The 20,324-nt window shown below is 37.3% G+C and overlaps 1 protein-coding gene across 1 annotated transcript in view; it reads left to right on the forward strand.

The window, feature by feature from the left end:
• The window catches only part of GTF2F2 (general transcription factor IIF subunit 2), an 87,233-nt gene that overhangs the window by 5,752 nt on the left and 61,157 nt on the right, over positions 1-20,324 (forward strand). Inside the window, exons 3-5 of the mRNA XM_064645700.1 lie at positions 327-345; positions 1,151-1,295; positions 9,396-9,434. Coding sequence (XP_064501770.1) covers positions 327-345; positions 1,151-1,295; positions 9,396-9,434 — 203 coding nt within the window. The remainder of the gene's footprint in view (positions 1-326; positions 346-1,150; positions 1,296-9,395; positions 9,435-20,324) is intronic.

The following is a 20,324-nucleotide window of genomic DNA, read 5'->3' on the forward strand; positions in this document are numbered from 1 at the left end:
AATTATGCTAGGGAGTCACTGTATCCCATTACATGATGTTTGGTTTCTTAAACGTAAGAAATGTAACTGGAGAATTTTCTTTAACTTACATGTGTTTTGCTGCTTCTGTTCTCGTGTGCTGACTTTTCACGTGTATTCTTGGGCACCAGAATAAAAAAAATGTTGAGCAGCTCAGGAGTGAAGATGAGTAACAAAGCTAGAATTTGAATTTTCTTTTTTATCAGGAAAGCTAAACTTGAGGAATTAGGTTATGGAAACGTTGTTAAATATTTTAAATATTTATATACTTATTAAATATTTAAATATTTAAATATTTTCTTTTGCAGAAATCAAGGAAGAACGGAAGTGAGTATTTACTAATTAAAAAGACTATGAATGTTTATATTTTGAATTCTAAAAATTGTTTAGAACATGTTGGTTTCTAATGTCACATATTTTTTGTTACACCTGTACCATAGAATCAGGAAGAGAGAATTCTGCTAGTAGTTCTGCCTGTAGACTTACTGTGGGACTTCCATCTGGTCTGTCTGTTCCCTCAGTTTGTTTACCCATCTGTAAGCAGCAATCATAGTGATGACATTCTTTCTAAACATTTTGAGATGTGTTAGTGCCAAAGGCTAAGTTGGATGCACAGGAGAAGCACACAGTGCTGGTCTGAAAAATCCCTCTTCAAGTTTCTTTCTGTGGCCTGTGATTCTGGTTACCCAGTCCCCCACTCCTTAGCAAAGGAGCCATGTTTAAATCTCTTCCAGGCTGCATGAAATTCAGGAGTCCCAGGGTAATAACACTTGTGATACTTTAGCATTTTTTCTGGAACTCAGCTGGCTGTGTGAAACATTTTTAAGCACTCATACTGAGCAATGGCTGAAAACTTATTATGCCTTACATTTTAATCAAATTGTTCTCTGACTTAAGGAGGAGGAGGTAATTTACAATTTTTTAAAAGTTGGGTAAATTTTATTAAGTACATGAAAGCTTTGAATTCTGTATTTCAACAAGAGATTAATCTAGGACTCTTATCCCACTTGTTATGTTTTTGAAATGGAAATGTGCTATACTACTTGTATTTTCTCTCTTTTTGTTTCCCTGTAACTAGTAGAACAATGTAATTGAGTCTGTTTAGTAACACTCTGGCAATTGTGACTGTTAGGTGTCATTTACTTTGAATGAAGAGCTTGCAAGCATCAATGATATTGGAGGAAAACCTGCTTCAGTCAGTGCACCAAGGGAACATCCATTTCTTTTGCAAAGTGTGGGAGGACAGACCTTAACTGTGTTCACAGAAACTCCAGTAGGTAAGTTAGAATTAAAGTTATTTGTTATGATTCCATTATTTATGATTTCAATAAACTCAATGCTGTAAAAGAAGAAGACTTGGAAGTAAGGTTTTGGCTCTGTTTTGTTGCTGTCTGCATACAGAGCACTGTTGTAATTTTTTTGTGTCTGCTGTCTCTTTTCTTCATGTGATTGAGCGACTGATTTATGTTCTTCACAAAGGGTTATCATGTACAGTTCAGCTGTGGGTCTGCTGAAGAGAACAGAGAATGGAGTGCAATACAGAGTGCAGTACATTGTGTACATTCCCATTTAGGGTTTTCACTGCAAAAAATGTTTCTGTGTTCTTATGTGTTTCTGAGATGAACTAGTATTTCTTTTTCTCCTTGAGTTGGTCTCCGCTGTGAATAGGGTTTTATAAGAATGTTGATTTTTTCTCTATCCAGTTGAACAGATGCATTTGAACAATAAACACATCTGTTCAGCACATTTTCTGGAAGTATATACATGGTTTAAGTGTATTGAAGCTTAATAAGGTCATAATAACCAAACAGCAGTGAGGTTATAGTTTTTCTTACTGGATTTCAGATGCCTGCCTTAATTTCAGATGAGTAGCTGTATGAGTGATTAGGATATTCAAGATTGTATGCTCTAAACTGCATGTCAGACTTAAGAGACATGGTAGTGTTATACTGTACAGTAAGTTCAGCAGACTCCCTTGTATATAAGTCCCTTATGCTGTCAGGTTTTCTACTGGAATTACATGAGCAAGTTCTGGATGTTAGAGAGAGAAGGCAGGTGTCTGCAGAGCATATCTCATTGTCTGCAGAAGGTATCCCAGTTTCAGGAATGTAGGTTTCAGTGTTTCCAGAAGACAAATATACCAGTATTGTTTGTTACCTCTGTCTTCTGCAGGGCAGCAAACTACAGTGTGACCAGCTTCTGATTTTTTTGATGTTCGTAGGCTGGCAAGTAATTGCTGTGATGTCAGTGTGATAAATAAATGAAGGAAGGAGAATTGTAACTCATAGGACAGACTTAAAATACTTAGTAGGTTTGACCACCTCCTTTTTAAAATCTATTTTAAAGCTTTAATGACTGAACAGTGAGATATTAAGGTACAAGTAGCTTGGCTATCTCAGTTGTGTTTAGGTATAAAAGCATTATGCTACAACACAGGGGCTTTTCATTTGTTATCCCTTTCTCTGAAATTAATGTGATAGTGTTATTGGTTTTTCACTTTAAAAAATTTGTATTTTTCTGTGTATGACTTGCAACTTTTTAAAAATGCTGGAGTTTGTAATTCATAGATTACAAATGTGGAAAGAGACGGGAAGCAAGTTTTCAAGAATTTTCCAAGCATTTTAGTAGTACCTCATCCTTTTTCCTTTCTCTGTGCCCCAACCTTAGAATACTTGACAAAAGAAAGAGATTTTAGGTTTGAAGATGTGTTTAGAATATACATTCAGTGACTTTTGCATGTTTGCTGCAAATTCCAAGGCACTTTTGATACAAAATATTGCTTCAGAAACCTCTAACAGTAACTTAAACTGCAGTGAGTGCTGATGCTTACCTGGATTGTGGAGTATTTGTCATCAGTTGGAATGAAAGTCGTTATGTGGTAGTTAAAAGATGCCCATTTATCTCTGTTCTATCATCTGTTAATACCAGTGTCTCAAAACTTTTAGATACTCAGAACCTGTCCAGTTTTTTTATTTAATCAGTTAAAAATTTTGCATTTCTTAGCAACCAGAAAATGTTATTCAAGGGCTATGGATCTACTGAGTAGAAGTTATTATTTTAGTTGGGAGCAAAGGGTAGTTAGTGACATGAGAAGTGTTTGGAATGAAGCACTGAATAAGCATAGACCCTGTCAAAATTGGTTTTGCTTGAGATTAGCAAGCCTAACATACAGTCAGTGAGTTTTCATGGAAGTGTTTTGGATACAAAATGGCTAAAATCTCTTGCTGTTGTGTTTAGGTTGGTGTTGAGAGTGCAATCAAACGTAAACTTTATTGTGCTTTTCTTGCCTGACTTCTTTTGCTTGTAAAAATGAATGTGACACAAATATTCCAAATTTCATTCAGATTCCTTACTGGTACTTTGTTTCCGCAGCCATCCTTGTGTTTTTAAATGTGTATCACCAGTATGTTTTGAGCTCCATGACTAATTTCAACAAATTTCATAGTGAATTATGGCTAGTGTGAAAATAGGTGTCTGAAGAGTGGACTGAAACTGTATGGATATCCCAGCTGAAAGAAAGGCTGCTACCCTGTTTTCCATGCAACATGGAAAAACCCACTATGTTTATATCAACCATGGAAAACCACTCAAAAAAACCTTACACATCTTTGCACATCAGTCAATCCACAGTAAGAGACAGTCATAGGAAGTTGAAGTTCATTAATTTGTAGGTTCGCAGACCTAGTACTTGTCTTCATATTATAATTAGCACATTTTTTCTGAAAAGCATTGGTGATCCTGTTCCTCTTCCTTTTGTGAAGTGTACCATGTAACAGAAGCAATATGCTGGTTTGAACCGTGGGCCAGAGATTAAGTTGGTATGGAACTGCAGATGTCATGCATCTGGAAGGATGCATCTTGGGAATTAGGCAAATGAAATATGAATAAAAAAGTGCTTCATGCACTATTGCTCTCAGTCCTTCTTGAGGACTGAATTTACCTAAAATGGAGCAAATGACATAAAGCAGTTTGTTTTATTTTGTAAAGGGTGCGGTTTATTTGTTTGTGCATTTGTGTTTTATTCCCCCCCACTCGTTTTTTTGAGCACATTGAATGCCTTAAGATCTATTCTGTGTACAGTCCTTTAATCCTGTGATCCTTATGTTGTAGTGTCTTTCTTATGGTCTTTCTGAAGTATGTTGTAATTTTGGAAGACGCTGCAGGGAGTTCACATATTCTGGATAATTCAGCACTTCACATCGACTCATCAGGTCATTTAGAGCAAGCAAAAAAGATCAAATTTGACAAGTAATTTAATATTTTCTGTATGATGTAATTTCTAGACTTCTGAATGGATATTCTATGGGTTTTGCTTTGCTTTGTCTTAACTGAGCTTGCTTCTAATACCTGTTTTACTGGAAGAAATCCTTTAGTTCTTTCACTGTAAACCTCTGCATCTCTGGGTGTCCTGTATTAGTTAGTGGACAGCAGCAGGCTTTTCTGAAGTGCAATTTGTTATGTCCAACACCTAATGAATTGGTTTTTTGGTCTTCTGCAGTGTATGTACTAGATCTGAGTTAATATAAAGCTGGATAAAATGGCTCCCATCCCAGATACTATTAAAAATCTGGTCTATTTGCACATACTGCACGTTCTGTTTGGACTAACTCTGGGGGTTTCTCCCGTTTCTTTTCTTTTCCTGTTTTTGTATTTTGAAATAGCTCCAGTGAGTAATACAGAGTAGTACAATGTAATCTGAAAGTAGTAGTTCCTGCTTCCTTTGCAAGGCTGTTTGCACATGTGAGACATTGCATTGTCTTCATTGCTGGGTAGATCTCTAAGGCCTGCGGGATGGTGTTCCTGAGCATCAGTGTAGCAAAGCTGGTGGGAAGTGTGGCTTCCTTCATGTCTGCAGAGGGATCCGAAGCACAGTTGTCTCTTGCTGTCTAGGTCTTGCTGTTGAGGCTGGTTTCAGTATTATTTCTGCATTAAATATGAACTACATTCTGTTCCATAAACATGACCATATGTACATCAACAGTTGCTATGCAACAATGCTATTTGTGCTTCCAGTCATTTTATTTTTTCTTTGTCATCAGCTATCATAGCTGTAATTTTTGGGGTGGGTGGAAAGGAGAGCATCTTGCTTATATTTTAATGTATTGAATAAAAGGAATCTATCTTATGTATAGCTACAAACTATCTAGGGGCAATTCATGGGCCTGGTATATAGAGTAAATTTGGTTAAAATTGTTTTCTGAGCTTCCTACTGGCAGACACCCTGGCATAAGATAGTGCTATAATTTAACAGTTTCTTTCTTGGTTGAAGGAAGAGGAAGACTCTTTTGTTAAACATTTAACAGCAAACATTTCTGATTGTGATTTTAAATTAGTTCCCTTCCTGCTTTAATTGCCTGATGCTTAATTTTTCTGCCAGCATGTAGTTTAGGTTTGCAGGATCTAAATATAAATGAAAAATGCGGCTTTGTTAGAGATAATGATAAATGTTTCTTACTGAGCTGTTTTTTGGAAACATGCGCTACTAACGTGACTTGGGAAAACACAGACCTTGGCAAGCAATTGCATCCCAAACTGTAAAGGACTGATGGGTGGAGAAGAAGATTTTACACTGTAGACACAAATAAAGTATAAGATATTTCTGTAAAGTTGGGTGAGATGATTCATTTTATTGAAATTTTGAATATATCTTCACAACTCCCCCTTCATAAGTGGGATTGCCTTAATGTCTGTTTTTGTGTCCTTAAAGTCTTTCATGCTCTTTCAATCTTACCAGAAGTAAAACATGTTCAGAGAATTCCATTGACAGAATACCTGCCAGAGCTTTGCTTCTGAGCAGCATTCGTGCATGGATTGTCTCACTGTTTCATGCTTCACAGAACATTTCTGTCTTTTAGCATTGTGTTTTTCTCCTGTTTTCTGAGTCTTCTCTTTCAGAAGCTCAATTCATGACATTCAATTCTTTCTTTTGTATTCTTGTTCAGTAAAACACATAACTCCACCTATGTACCTTAGAACAGCTTCTTTATTCCCACGTTCCTTGAAAATTCTCCCACTGTTTTGAATTGTTGGTTTTTTTCCCTTTATGCAGCTTCTCATTTACAAAAGGACCTTTTCTGAGTTTGTACATGAATCACACCTGCTGTATAATGTACAGTGCGCAATTGTGTTCAGTGAAAATGAATATTCAGAGGTTTTTATTCTGTATTTTGTATATATGTATTTTTACATATCGGATATATCCAGCTATTAAAGTAATGTGAGGGGAAGAAACACTAATGAAAATCTTTCATTCAAGCAGCTACTTCTTTAATTACACTTAGTTATTTTCAGTAAAATACATAATGCTCAGGATCTTGATGCCTTGTAATGCTACTTCCACTCTTGTTAGATAAATGTTTGAATTCTGAAGTTCCTCATCAAACTGTTACTTGGGAAATAAACACCCTCGCTGCTTCGCCATCTTAGCACAGCCTGCTGAAGGGTTTTGATGTTTACCTGTCTACTGTAACGGTACTTCCCAATTGTCTCTGTTCAGGCTGTCACTTAACCACATATTCCAGTCTGCAAAACGCTTTGGGATCTTACTTAATGCTTCTTTGTTCCGTTGTCTACTTTAGTCTTTTGTGGACTGTTAGCAGAAACAGAAAACCTATCAGCAGCCTCATGATCAAAAGAAATAGAAATAACAGCAGCCTTTCAGATCTCTGGCATTTATGCAAATTTCCAAATATTTTTGAGGATCATAAAGATGAAACCTGTGATCAGAAGAGCAGAATGTGTGACTCAAGCTAGTCTAATTACAGACATCATTTTGATGGCTCAAAATTTTGTGTGTATTATTGTGTCAAAAAGTCCATTTAGAAAACAATTGCAACTGCTTACATCATACCCCTTCTCCATGGCAAAAAAAATGGAAATTATATTTATTTAATTACTTTATATGCATGTTGGATGATTAAAAAATTACTGTAAAGGAGGCTCAGCTGGCTGGCAGGGATAAGCTAATCTTATTTTCATTTCTGTTATTAAAACTACAGACTGTTAATTCCTACACAAATTTAAACAATTGAGGATATGACACACAAATTATATGGTATGTTAGAACGAGCTCACTGTGATGAGAATAGTCTTTCTGCCTGCTTTATTGACTTAAAATATCTTTATTTTTTTCAGTTTCAGGGATGTGCATGTAAAAAACAATATCCCAACACCCTGTCACCACAACAACAGCAAAAAAACCCCCAGCAACTACAAAAAAACCCAACTAACCTACCCCAACCTATTGACCTTTATCTGTGACAAGTACACTCCCCCTGTAGACATAATATACATTTATTGTTATTTGAATCAGAGATGCTATTAGCAATGTTTAAGTGTGATGTCTTTGGCTGTAGTTTTGGCTAGGTGACTGATCTTCCGTTGATACAGAGTTAGAAATGAAACAGCTTTTAACCCAGCTGCATCTCACATCTCAGTCCAGACAGGTGTTCATATCTTGGTATGTTTGTATGTTCTTCATTAACCTCTTTGCATCTCGTGTACTGAATGTTTCCTTAATTAAGTTACAGCTGAGTTAGGGTATTGGTTGGGTAATAACATTATGATGTAATTGTGCGAAATACACACCAAAAATAGTGTCAACAAGAAAATGCAGGGTTTTCTGCAAACAGGCTATCCCGCATGTATATCTGAAAGTTATCAGGAATCTTTACTCACTTTATGAAGGCTCATAGCTCGGAGGAGACTATATAGTGATGGTTTCTGTTTGAAAAAGCAGATGCCTTCAGTTGCTGAGACCAACGACAGCCACCTGGTATAAAGAAAAAAGATTGGTGGGAGACTGGTTTTTAGATTTGCATTAATCTTCAGGCTGTCAGCAATCTCAGTGAGAAAAGAGGGACATCAGCCTTGAAAGCCAGCAAGAATCAGTGGCAAGAAAAAGATTTTTTAAAAATATTTCTTGTTTTCAATTCTGTTAATACTCAGCCTGTAAGTGGCAGAAATGATCAACCTAACTGAACTAAAAAATTAGTCTTTGAGTTAGAGCAGTAATTCAGTTTTGTCTGTGACTTGTTTGAGTTGAAAGCCAAAGACAAGTATATTTTACTGGTTTTAGCTGTATTTTGGGTAGGTGAAAATGTTCTTTATATCCTCTGCCTCAGAAGATGTGTAAAAAGGAGAAATATAGGAGGAACAGTCAAATATAAGCTTGACAAATTTATGTAGGGGTTTAATTTCATAGGACTGTGTAAGTGTTAGAACTCAGTTCACCAAAATACATCTACTGTCTGCCATTTCTTGAAATGTGAGATTGGAATTTCTTGCAGAAAACTGTTTCTGAATCTGACCCTGCCATTCACCTGAGTGATAATATTTCAGCAAGTCACTCTGCAGCAGTGTCTGTTTCTCCTTCTTACATACTTAAGATTCTCTGCTCTGTGAAAGAGGTGATGTTTCAGATTATGTGTATTTGGTGTACTTGACAAGTACAAATACGTGACAAACAGATAAAATGGGCTGTAATATGGTACCATTTGAGGACAAATGTTATAGGTTTGAAAAGAGAACCCCCCCTTCATTTTTTGCTGTGGCACCGCCATTGCTCCTGTGGCTGTGAGCAGTTGTTGAGCTGCCGGGAACAGCCCGCAGACAGCCCCTGAATCTCACAGGGAGCCACAGAGGCCACCACCTGGGAAAGCAGGACTTGTTTTGAAAGTTTCGGTTGCACCACTGTTGCTTATTTGGATTCGTTATATATATGTTAATAAAGAGCTGTTATTTTCCTTTTCCACACCTTTCACCTGAAGCCTCTTAATTTCAAAGTTAGAATAACTTTGAGGAGTTTGGTTTCTTGTTTCTTCCTAACCCGCCCTCCTTAGCAAACATTTGTGTCTTTTTAAACTAAGACAACAAACAACCAGAAAGGAGAAAGGTTGAAGAAATAAATTTTTGCATGGTCTGTAAAAAGAGTAGAGAAGAGGTTGATCAAGTTCAAAAATCTACCTAGTGCCTATTAAGAGCATTCTTTTGCAAAACCTTGATTATTTTTTTAATATACAAAAATTATATTTGTTTTATCTAGGCTGACCAGTGAGATTAATAATGTGCTTTGCTAAAGCATAATCTTACTACTGATTTTGCATAAATATGTAGCTTTGTTCTTGCAGACCTCAGTCAGAGGTGTAATAGAGTTCTTTCATTTCTCTCATTTTGAATTTGGGCACTAAAGGACTTCTTTTGTTGCTCCTAGTGGCAAATTATTCTTCAGAAAGTAAATTTGTAAATATTAATCAAGTCCAGTGATTGTGATTTTGTCACAATTTATCATTCTTTGCTTTGCAACCCACTTTTCAGATGTAATTTTGAATAAACAACACAGAAACATTGATTCCTTTTTTTGTTTATTTTTTTTCCAGAAAGCCAATCAGAAGAAAAATCAGAAAGTGGCAGTGCTGGTGAGTATGGACACTTTCTTTGAAGCACTTAAAAAATTAGTTATCACTGCAGCTTTTCAGTTTTACTTTAAAAAAAAGATAGTAGATAAAAAAAAAAAAGTCTTTTTTGTAATATCTGGTGGATACCATAAAATTGAAAAATAACTTGATAAACTGGTTATCTGCTGTGACCAAAAGCTTAAATTATTAACATTTTTTATTTAAACGAAGGGGAATAAAATGAGAAGGGAGAGGTTTAGAAATGTTCTTTGGGTTGTTTTATTTACTTCTGAACTCTTTTACTTAGGTTCATTGTATGTATTTTTTACTTTGAATTCTTTCTTTTTGATTGGAAAGTTTGTAGCAAACTTCCAGATGTTTTGTTATTCTATTTCAATTGCATAAACTAAGCAGTCATAAAAGCAGTCCATAAAGACTAGGTTTTATCTCTGGTGCACACATATTAAATAGTATTGGGAGTGGGATGGCACTCGAAAGTTCTAATTGCACAGATAGGGGATGGGTGGGAAGAATCTCACACCCCTACCTTTCTTAAAAGCAATTCCTAAACGTAAGACTAGTGCTAGTGGGTGTTCAAAATCTCTTCTTGAAAGTACTGTTTTGGACACTTTAACATGGAGATATCTGCTTTTTCCAATATTTGACTTATTTTGAATGGTATTTCAGGATCAGATGTTAATCACAAGTGTATACTTTGTGTCTGGCTAGAAGTAGGGTTTGAGTTTTGTTTTCTGTAGTAGGGAATTCTTTGTAAAATTGAGATGCCTTTTATTACACTGGCTCAAGCCTGTCAAAAGACTAGTGTTAGAAATGTTAAAGGCTTTAGACTTGTGCTGAATCCAAGGTGTTTTTTATAGCTTGCAATTTTTCTCAATTACTTGGTAAAACCTGTTCAGTCTGATTCTGTGTTAATTGTTGTGTGGTTTTAAGGTTATGAAAGGCTACTTTCTAAAAATTAGTACTTTATACCACTTGGAAACAGACTCACTGCTATGTAATGACTCAGGTAAAATAGATGTTGAAAGTTTAAAAGCTAAAATGAATCAGAATTTTGATACTTACATTTGGTTGTTTTGTAGTTTTAGGAATGCACCCTTGGTTTTGCTTGGGTTTTCTGGTTTATTTATTCTGTTTGGGTTTGTTTTTGAATTATTGAATTGTCTGCTCTTTACTCGTGGTGCCTCTTCCTTGTTCTGTGAATATTATGTAAGGTGGCCACATGTTTAGCTGTTTTTTTTTTTTGCTTCAGCCAGAAGAATGAATTACTGTGTGCTGTAGGCTGTTTAAATATGCTGACAAGATGAGTGCTAAACCCGTTTGATGGAATCAAGCTGGCTGTGGATTCAGTTTCTTAGTGATGGTAGTGGGTTACCCTGGGGCGTGTAAAGGATTCTTAACCGTCAGTTGTGATTATTTGCTTATTCACTTTTTTCCTCAGAATTGTTGTGGAACTCAGATGACCTTTACCAAACTAGCTCTCGAGTAATTGAGATAATTGAGTACTCCGTTTTTCTGGTAATCCACTTTATCCTGGCCTACAGCAAGTACTTCTGAGGCGAAGATGATGTCTTTCATGTATTTATGTAGCATTTTATTATATACTGTATATATAATTTATTGGTATTTATGTTATATATTGCATGTATATAAATATTAACATAAACATTAAATTTATATATGGTATATAATAAAGAATTACATAAATAAATAAAAGACAACAATAAATTATATGATAAATTAATATCATATGATACATATATTTAATATTTTAGAAACAAAACTTTTGGGTATTACTGTAATACAACTGTGTGAGGTTTATTTGTAGCTAGAAAGTGAAGGCGGTAAATGAGATAAATAACATTCAGAAATTGTTTGATTTATATCCTTAAAAAAGTTTCATCACATTTTTACATTGTTAAACTTACGTCATAAATCATTAGTATTATGTATGATATTTTAAATCACATTTATTAATGGGATGGTTGTAAACCACTTATAAAAGGCAAGATAGTACCAGTGTTACTGCTCTACTTCATAAACATTTGGAGACAGGCAATGTAAAGCCCACCTAGGCCAACCCCCTGCAGTGAGCAGGGTCATCTTCGACTGGATCAGGTTGCTCAGATCCCTGTCCAGCCTGGTCTTAAATGTTTCCAGTGATGAGGCATATTACCACCTCTCTGGGCAATCTGTTCCAGCTTCTTCCAGCCTTTAATGATTCACAGTTCAGAGAGAAACAGAGCTGGGGGTGACAGTGTATTATTTAACAGGATCTCATGGATTTTCCCTCTGTGAAGTGTTCCTCTTGATTGAGCCCATGTAAATTTTAGTATCCATAATATCTCAAATGATGCTATGGTTACAGTCAAAATATGCAAGAATCAAGATGTATGTGTAACAAGTTTACTTAAACTAATTTTGAACTCCTTTTGCATATTATCATTTTAGATCACTTTTCCACACAGAAATCCTATTTGTTTAGTGCTTGTGATAAACAGTGCTTGGTGATTCAAGCAGTGTTGTTTAGTGCCTGAAGGCTGGTTTATGTTAAATGTGAAAGGAATATAGCAAGCTACACACACAGCTAAAGGAAAAGAGAATTGAGAATTGGCTTTGCTTCATCACGTACGATGATAAGCAAGTGATTTTAAATCCAAATATATGTATGTAGCTCTTGTTTGTTTATGGCGTTGCTTGCACCTACCTGTAAGTGCTGTCAGTGGTGACAGAAGCTGTGAAAACCAAGCATTTGTGCCAATATAAAGTGTGACCTGCTCCCTCCCCCCAATAAAAATACCCAAAAGCTGCTGCTCTGAGCCTGTACGGTCTGTTAGGAATGATACAGTAAAGGCATCCATTCTCATGTAACAGCAAATGTAAAGAAGTGCTGTCCTTGTGGAAGTGTGTTAAGTGGAGGTTGCACGTGCAGGAACTGAGTATATAGTGTTGCCTAAGCTTTGAGCATGTAGACGGACAGTATAGTATGAACTTATTTATTGACTTATTTATAATAACCTATTTATTTATAATGACTTATTTTTATTCACAGTTTTACTAATTGTGAATGTACTTGTTTGACTGCAGGCAAAAATACACAACATTTGAATTGTCTGTAGATCACACTTACTTAATTTTTTGATGTTGTAATAAAAAAAAGGATTCATGTGTTGTTTATACATGTGTTGGAATATTTGAAATTCAGTGTAAGCACTATGGTAGAACACTAAACTTCATGTGATAAAATCAGCAATTTTTTGTTAAAGGCACAGAGTTCTTATAACATGGGGCTATATAAAGCTGCTCAATGTACATTTGAGTTTATCCTCTTTCAATCAGTTAAAATACATTAATAATACTTCAAAAGCAAAACTCTAAGTGAAAAATGGTTGTCAAGAGGAGTAAAACAGTAATTCTTAATTTAAATACTAGCTTGAAACTCACTGTTGAAGATAACTTAAATATGGATTCTGCCATTTTCAAGCCACAGGAACTGTTTTTGTCTTGGAAATATGACTGATTTTGTTGGCAGGTAAATACAACAAAACTTAAAATACAAGCTTTTCGGTACTTTTCCAGGAGTTGTAATCAGTGAGACTCCATTTGTAGCTGTTGAAACACAAAGAAGCAACAATTTCTGCTTTAAGGTATATTATACTGGTTATAATAAATGTTGTGGAGGAACAGGGGAGGTGTACTAGTACAACAGCAAAAAGGATATGGATTTAATTTAGGTCAGCACTAACTGAAGTTAAATTTTATAAGAATTTGCGTAAATATCCTTGGTGTCCTTAGGGTCTGGCTATTTGTTTCAGTATACGATATGAATATTCCAACATTTATGCTTGTCGGAGCGAACTGATGTATTTCTTGTCATACAGTCACCATCCTGAGAACAGGACCTGATACAAAACAGTGGGAGTTAATCCCACAATGCTGTTCTGTCCTTCAGTGATGTCCAAGTCGAGCTTGTTAAGTACTGAACTAAGCCGAAGTGTGCCTTTGGCTTGTATCAGAGTTCTTGGTTTTCACTTATGGCTCTTGAGAAATCCCAGGAATGTCAGCCATGCCTGGCGTTGCAGACTGGGACTTCACAAATTGTGTTTGTCTTCTGTGAGGGATTTTGCTGATTACTGCAGTTCACCCACCTACCAGCATGATCACATTGGATGGGTTCAGACCTTTGCAGTATTGCAAATTAGAGCCTTGAATGATGGATCAAAGGAGCAGAGAAACAAGACTGGCGAGTAGCAGTTGTCTCCTAGCAGGAGGCAGTTTCAAAGTAAATAAAATGAGGTGGTTCTGCATGCAGAATGTAAGTGAGCAATTGAATTCCTTGACAGAAGACGTGGATATGAAGGTGGTATTTGCTAAAGGTGTACACAACCTTAGAGGAGACCAAAAAGATGTGTGAAAGAAGATCATAGAATGTTAGAATGGTTTGAGTTGGAAGGAACTTTAAAGATCATCAAGTTCCAACTCCCCTGTCAGGGGCAGAGACACCTTCCACTAGTCAAGGTTGCTCAAAGCCCTGTGCAACCTGGTGGGGAACACTTCCAGGGATGTGGCATTCACAACTCCTCTGGGCAACCTGTCCCAATGTGTCATCACCCTGGCAGTAAAGGATTTCTTCCTATAATATATAAATCTGCCCTCTTTCTGTTTAAAGCCTTTGCCTCTTGTCCTATCACTACATGCCCTTACAAAAAGTCCCTCTCCAGTTCTGTTGTAGCCTCCTTTAGGTACTCGAAGGCTGCTCTAAGGTCTCCCTGGAGCCTTCTCTTCTCCAGGCTGAGCAACCACATCTCCTTCAGCCTATCTTCATAGAAGAGGGCTGCAGCTCTCTAATCATTTTAATGGCCCTTCTCTTGACTTGCTCCAACAGATCTATGTCCTTCTTATGTTGGGGCCACCAGGGCTGGAAGTAGTATTCCATCTGGGGTTTCAAGGGAGTGGAGAGGGGCAGAATTACCTCCATCGACCTGCTCATCACCCCTCTTTTGATGCAGCTCAGGATACGGTTGGCTTTCTGGACTGTGAGTGCACATTGCTGAGTTACCTTGAGCTTCTTGTCAGTTAAAGTCCACCAAATGGTACTAAGATTGAGAGGACATTGGATTTAAGAGACCCCGAGCCACAAAAGCCAGGTGGACACTGGGATGCATACCCAGTAGGTTAATCATACATGGCTGCACTTCTTTGTGGATATTCAGTTGTGACCGCTGTGCTGCTGGAGTCATGATGTTGAGCAAAGCAGCAGACGTTTAGTCTGATACAGTTCTCTTACTCTCAGGCTCTTATTCTCCTGTCCTGTCCCTGCCCGCCTTCCCCCTAGTTCTGTTCTGTTGTTACAGAAGTTCCAACAGGGATAGTTCTTTCTTCTTTTTAGCCATGGAAGTAGCTTTTCTGGGGGAAGGCAATGAAGGCAAAGGCAAGAACAGCTCTTCTAAGAGTAATTTATTTCTGCCTTTGCTGACTGCAGCTACAAGAACGCTATAGGCTGTAGTGCAGTAGAAGCTGAGCTTTCTATATGTTTCAGTCTGGACACAGTCTGTCAGAGCTCATTTGGTGCTCTTCCTGAGCTTACAAGGCTTTTTCAGCCCCAGTATCTTGCCAATATCAGTGGTGATACAGGAGCAGGAACAGTGTGTAGCTGTGCTGCAGCATATTGTCTTACTCATGCAGGTTGTCTTGCCCTGTACTGTGTTGGCAAACCTAGAAATCATAATCTCTGCATGGCAGAAAAGTTATGGAGGTGGACCTCATATTAGAAGGCATAAAATAGCCTACATGTTACATTTCTTCATGTTGGGAAAGAACTTTATTGCAGTTCATTTTAGAAAATGTGTTGGAAATATCACAAGACCTGGCAATGCTGCAGGCCTTAGATAACATTAGTATTGATAAGACTCCTAACTTGAGAGCACGTTTTTCTCTGTTCAGCTGACTCTTATCAACCTGCCTGGCAGGACCTTTAATTTGTCTCCTCTGAGATTACCAGTTTTAGCACTGAGAAAATGTACTGCTTTATCCCTAATACTTGCCAAAGGCTTTATGTAAGTAGTAGAGAGGCAATAAATGACTGGGTTTGCTGTTAACAGTTGTTTGTTCTGTTTATATTTTCTGATGCTTAACCTGTTCATTGCTAGTTTGTGTGCTTATTTTTTTTCTTCCTGATTGAGAAAGTCTGTACCCTTCTCTGACCTGTTCTTTTTTTTTCACTTCATCTGTTCCCTATGGTACAAAATCAAGAACCCCCTAGGAGCTAACAAGCAGCTTTCTGTGGAGCTGCAGCAGTAGATTTGTAGCTCAAAGTTTTCTATTAACAAAGTTTTAAGAGTTAATTCCTCTGACTTCTGCTACAATACAGAAAATTGCCTCTTTGAAACCTGATATATGAAAAGTCAAAAGAGAATTTTTTAAAAACTTTTTTTCCCCGTTATTTATTTGTTAAATCCGGGATTATTAGACCTTACTTGTACAACCTCAGTTTTGCACTGTGTGGGCATCTGCCTTCTGCATAAACCCAAGACCCTCAGGTAACACCAGTTCCCTTCCTTTTCATCTAATAGTGCTCAGGTATTGTAGGCTCTCTCACCGCACTGCTCCCTCCCCATCCTCACAGCTCAGGGAGTCCAGCACTGCAAACTTCGCTGAGCATCAGACTCCAGACTCTAGCAAGTCCCTTGGACCTCATCTTTCTGGGGTGTTTCCCCAGCAAGCAGCCTTGGGTTTTTAAATTAGAATTCTCATCTCCTTGTTGTGCTTCTGCAACAGGTGAAGTGCCACCCCCCTACACACAGTGGCAAATCTCTCTTCAGGAGATGTGAGCAAGAAAGTCTTATGCTGCCTTTTGGCTAGGCTTTCCATGCCTGGGACAAAGCTGCTGCTGAAAGCTTGGGGTGGGGTAGTGGCAAAGGCAAAAAAAAAAAGATGTATCCTGGAAAAGCATGGAGATCTAGCTTTTCACATAATTGAAATAATGCTTGGGGTTGAACTAGTGGAATGCCCTTTTAATGACCACAAGGATGATGGCTTTCCTGAACTCTCTGTTAAACCAAGGTTATGTCCCCCAAAGTCATACCGTTGGCAAAATTTGCAAACAAAGAAGGCAATATTGTTGTAATTTTTAGCATTACCAGGAGAAGTTTACAGACATTCAGAATGACTCAATTTATAACAGTCATCTTCTAACTACTTGGTTTTGAAATCTTAACATGTTGAACTTGCATATCATTGTGTCATAATAGTGTTTTAAATGAGTAGGTGCTGTTTACAGCCTATATTTGTTGTACCAGCTTTGTGAACAGTTTTGTTTCTGGACTGGCAAAGCAGTATTCTTTTCTGAAGTTTAAAATGAACAAACATGGTGTTAAATGGTAATGGCAATGATGTTCAACTGTTACCAGCGCCAGTAGAAACAGCTTCTTGGGAGACTGTTGCATTAGCTGTGTGTGATACTCCTACTATACACGTTTTTAGGAAAAGCAATCAACTGTTTAGTTCTACAGAATATTACACAATTTCTTGCAGAAAGAAAGGCAACTGCAGTTTCTTTTTCTGAGTGCTTGCTCATCCACATTCCTCAGGTATCATCATACATCTTCCTCCTAGCTTCCCCAGTCCTTGCCACACTGCTTGTTTTCTGGCATTTTGTTGTGAATGATGATGATTTGCAGAGGCAGTGTTTTGAGACAATGTTCGCTGTGATATACCACTGCATAGGAGTTAGTGTCTATTTCAAAAGTAAATAAACCCCATAATGTTATTTTTTCTGATCCTAAATTTCTTGTGTCTCATTTATTGATTTTGTTTCAACCCAGTGGATTATGCAAGCCTCTCTGTTCGTATAAAAATTCCTTAAGGTTTTTAACTAGTAGTCACTTTCCTATGAATCTGCCCTGTGTTGCAGAGCAGGAGACAAAATTAGGATTATGTAATAGTTATTTAGCAAAGATGATCTAGCCTAGGAAAATAATATTTATGGTGTTATATACCCAAGTTAACATGTCCTCTTCATCCCCAATCCTGATTCTTGAATCAACAGAGTAAGGGCAACATGACCCTTCTACCCAAAATAGATAAGATGAGATACTGCTCTCATTAAATTGTATTATTTATTGCCTGCCATTATTCTGCTTGTATACTAATGGGGAGTGGAGAAGGAAGATAATTTTCTCAAGCTGTTCTCATGGAAGCCTTGCAATGCTTTTAAAAGTGAAAATAATAATACCACTGATTGCTGCAAATGATGATGTAATTTTTTTTCTGTTTATGATCTAGAGGGGCATTACCCACTGTAGAAGAGACTAATTGCCACTTAAACAGTTGTAATAGGTACAAATAGTAAAAAAAATAAGACATGAGTGTTTGAAAATGACAATAGTGCAATTATGGTGCTGTGAAACTTTGGCCAGTGGGTGAGCTAGAACTGGAGGTGCAGAGTTGGAGCTGCAATTAGACTTCGTGCAGCCTGTGTATTTCACAGCATCAAGGCTCCTCCTAGAAACCAAATCTAACTCTAGAAGTCATTGGGCAGTAAGTGTTTGGAGACTGAGGAAATACTTCGAGGGGGCATAATATATGTTTTTTCTAGTTTTATATTCTTTCCTAGGCATCCCTAGGAATGGTCTGGTGAAAGAAAAATGAAAAGTCGTTGTATGATGGGAGGAGAGAACAAGGGGGAAGATATGAGGGTCAAAGGATCAAAAATGGGGATTTCTGCCCGGAGATGGGAAGGCTCAGGGGTTAGAAACAGTTCACAATGACCAGGGGACACTGGGCTAAACAGACCTTAGTCTGGTGTAGTGCAGCCTCGTAGTTTTGTCCTCATATAGAAATCCATGCAGTTGGTACCTATGCCAGTGTACTGTCAAGTGTGATAAGGAGCCCTTGGCTTCTCCTCTACCAGTGGGGAAAGATGGGCATCCAAGTGTCAGTATTTTGGGCAATTTGGCAACTATTAATATTTTTCCATGAGCAGTCATTCAAGGAATTCATAGGGGCAAGGATTTTCTTTTTTTGGGGGGGGGGTCCTACCTTCAACTGCCTCTGTCCTTTCTGCTTGGTGGCCCCTTTTCTCACCCAAGAAAATGGACAGGAGGCAAGTGGAGCTGACCAAGCCTGGGAGCAGGTTAAGTGCTTCCTTGGGGAGAGGGGAGGAAGTTCCTTTTTACTCATAGCCAAGCAGTTGAAGATCATTGGATAAATTTTGATAATTGTCATTCCTTCCTGATACTTGCAGAAGAGTTCTGGTAAGTTCATAGTGATCCAAGTCTTTATGACAGAAAGAAAAATAGAAATACTTTGCATGCACATTGTGTCCTAAAGGATGTTGTTAGAACAACTGTTGGTATCTCTGACTTAAGCACTTGATTTTGCAGCTTTCCTATTGTCATGGTAGTTACTGAATTTGAAATTTCCAGCCTTAAAGAAAAGACTGAAGAGATAGCTGATGTATAACTGGGTACCTTTTCTGGCACACCCTACTATGGTGGAACACGAGTATCCACCGGACTGACACAACATATGCAAAATATATTTAAGTTTTATTTAATATCTTTATGGAGTAAAAAGGAAACATTATTCACAGTATGGAGATTTTATGTGATCATTTTATTCAAAGCAAGACACGCCTCCACCCTAGTTTGAAAAATTACTCAAGTTTATAAGTACTTTGAAGTGTCTGTAGCTGATATGGCAGCTGATATATTCAATATACTTGTGGATTTGTTCAATGTGAACAGGGAAAAGAACAAATTTTTTACTCTATGTTCCTTTCTGCTGTGTAATTCAAAGAACTGAGTGAGGTGCCTCTGATCAGAGATGGCGTGTAAAGATTTCAAGCCCTGACACTTGCAGAAATGCATGAGTGCTCATGAAAATGGGAAAAGAAGACAACACTGAAGTTAGTGTTACAGCAGATGACTTCACATGTATGCCATAGATGTCAGTGTTATTTACACAGAAATATAAAAAAGCCAGTTAAAAGTGTGTAACGTAATGAGTCATTGAATTTAAAAAAAAAAAGGCAACAAACCAACCAAACAACACAGGTGTTTATTTTTACTAATGATTAGAGCTGTACATTTTTCACTTAAAAAAAAGGGTTTCAAGTTCTCTTTCACAGGTTAAGAGGGCAGTAGGTACTCTGAACCGAAAACCTGACAAATAAAGGCTTTCTGTAAATCTTTTATGATAGACTATTGTATAGAATATTCTTAGAAGATGCATTTTACCTGTGATTACCAGTTTATGAATAACTTTCATTCAAAAAGTATTTTCTACAACAAATGCAGACCTATCAAATTCTCTACTGGTTTTTCATGAGTGAAATCATGCTCTGATAAAATACAGGTCCTGCTTTCTGATATAAAGTGCTAAGGATTGATTCCTAAGAGCCCAACTGAAAGGCGAACAGTGGCGGTCTGAAAAATAAAAGCTAGACACGATCCCAGTATGGGGAAACTGGAATAGTTTATTGAACACGAGAACACTATTTTAAAGGCATCTGGGGCTGTATGTTAATGAAGGGGACAACCTATGTTAATTGGGGAGTTACACAAGTTTTTACTACCGTTGCCCAATGGGTTAAATATTTCCCTTAACCAAGATTACATAGGGGGAAAGAGATTAAAGGGGTTTAGACATGGTTTGATACAATCATCTCAAAAGTCCTTTCTGATTTCTGCTGGAGCCAAGCTTGATCCATGAGGTAGAACTTTAACAGGTCTTGTGAGAAGGGTCCAGCTCCTTCAGATCACGAGGTTTTTGTCAGCCCTTGTTTTCCTTTGCTGAAAGCTGGGTTTGGGTTCCCACAGCGAACAACCACAACATATTTTAATTAACATATATTAATTGTTTGAAATCAAAATTGATTTGGGCTTTTTTTCT

This window comes from Pseudopipra pipra, chromosome 2, assembly GCF_036250125.1.
Source record: "Pseudopipra pipra isolate bDixPip1 chromosome 2, bDixPip1.hap1, whole genome shotgun sequence".
Taxonomy (NCBI): domain Eukaryota; kingdom Metazoa; phylum Chordata; class Aves; order Passeriformes; family Pipridae; genus Pseudopipra; species Pseudopipra pipra.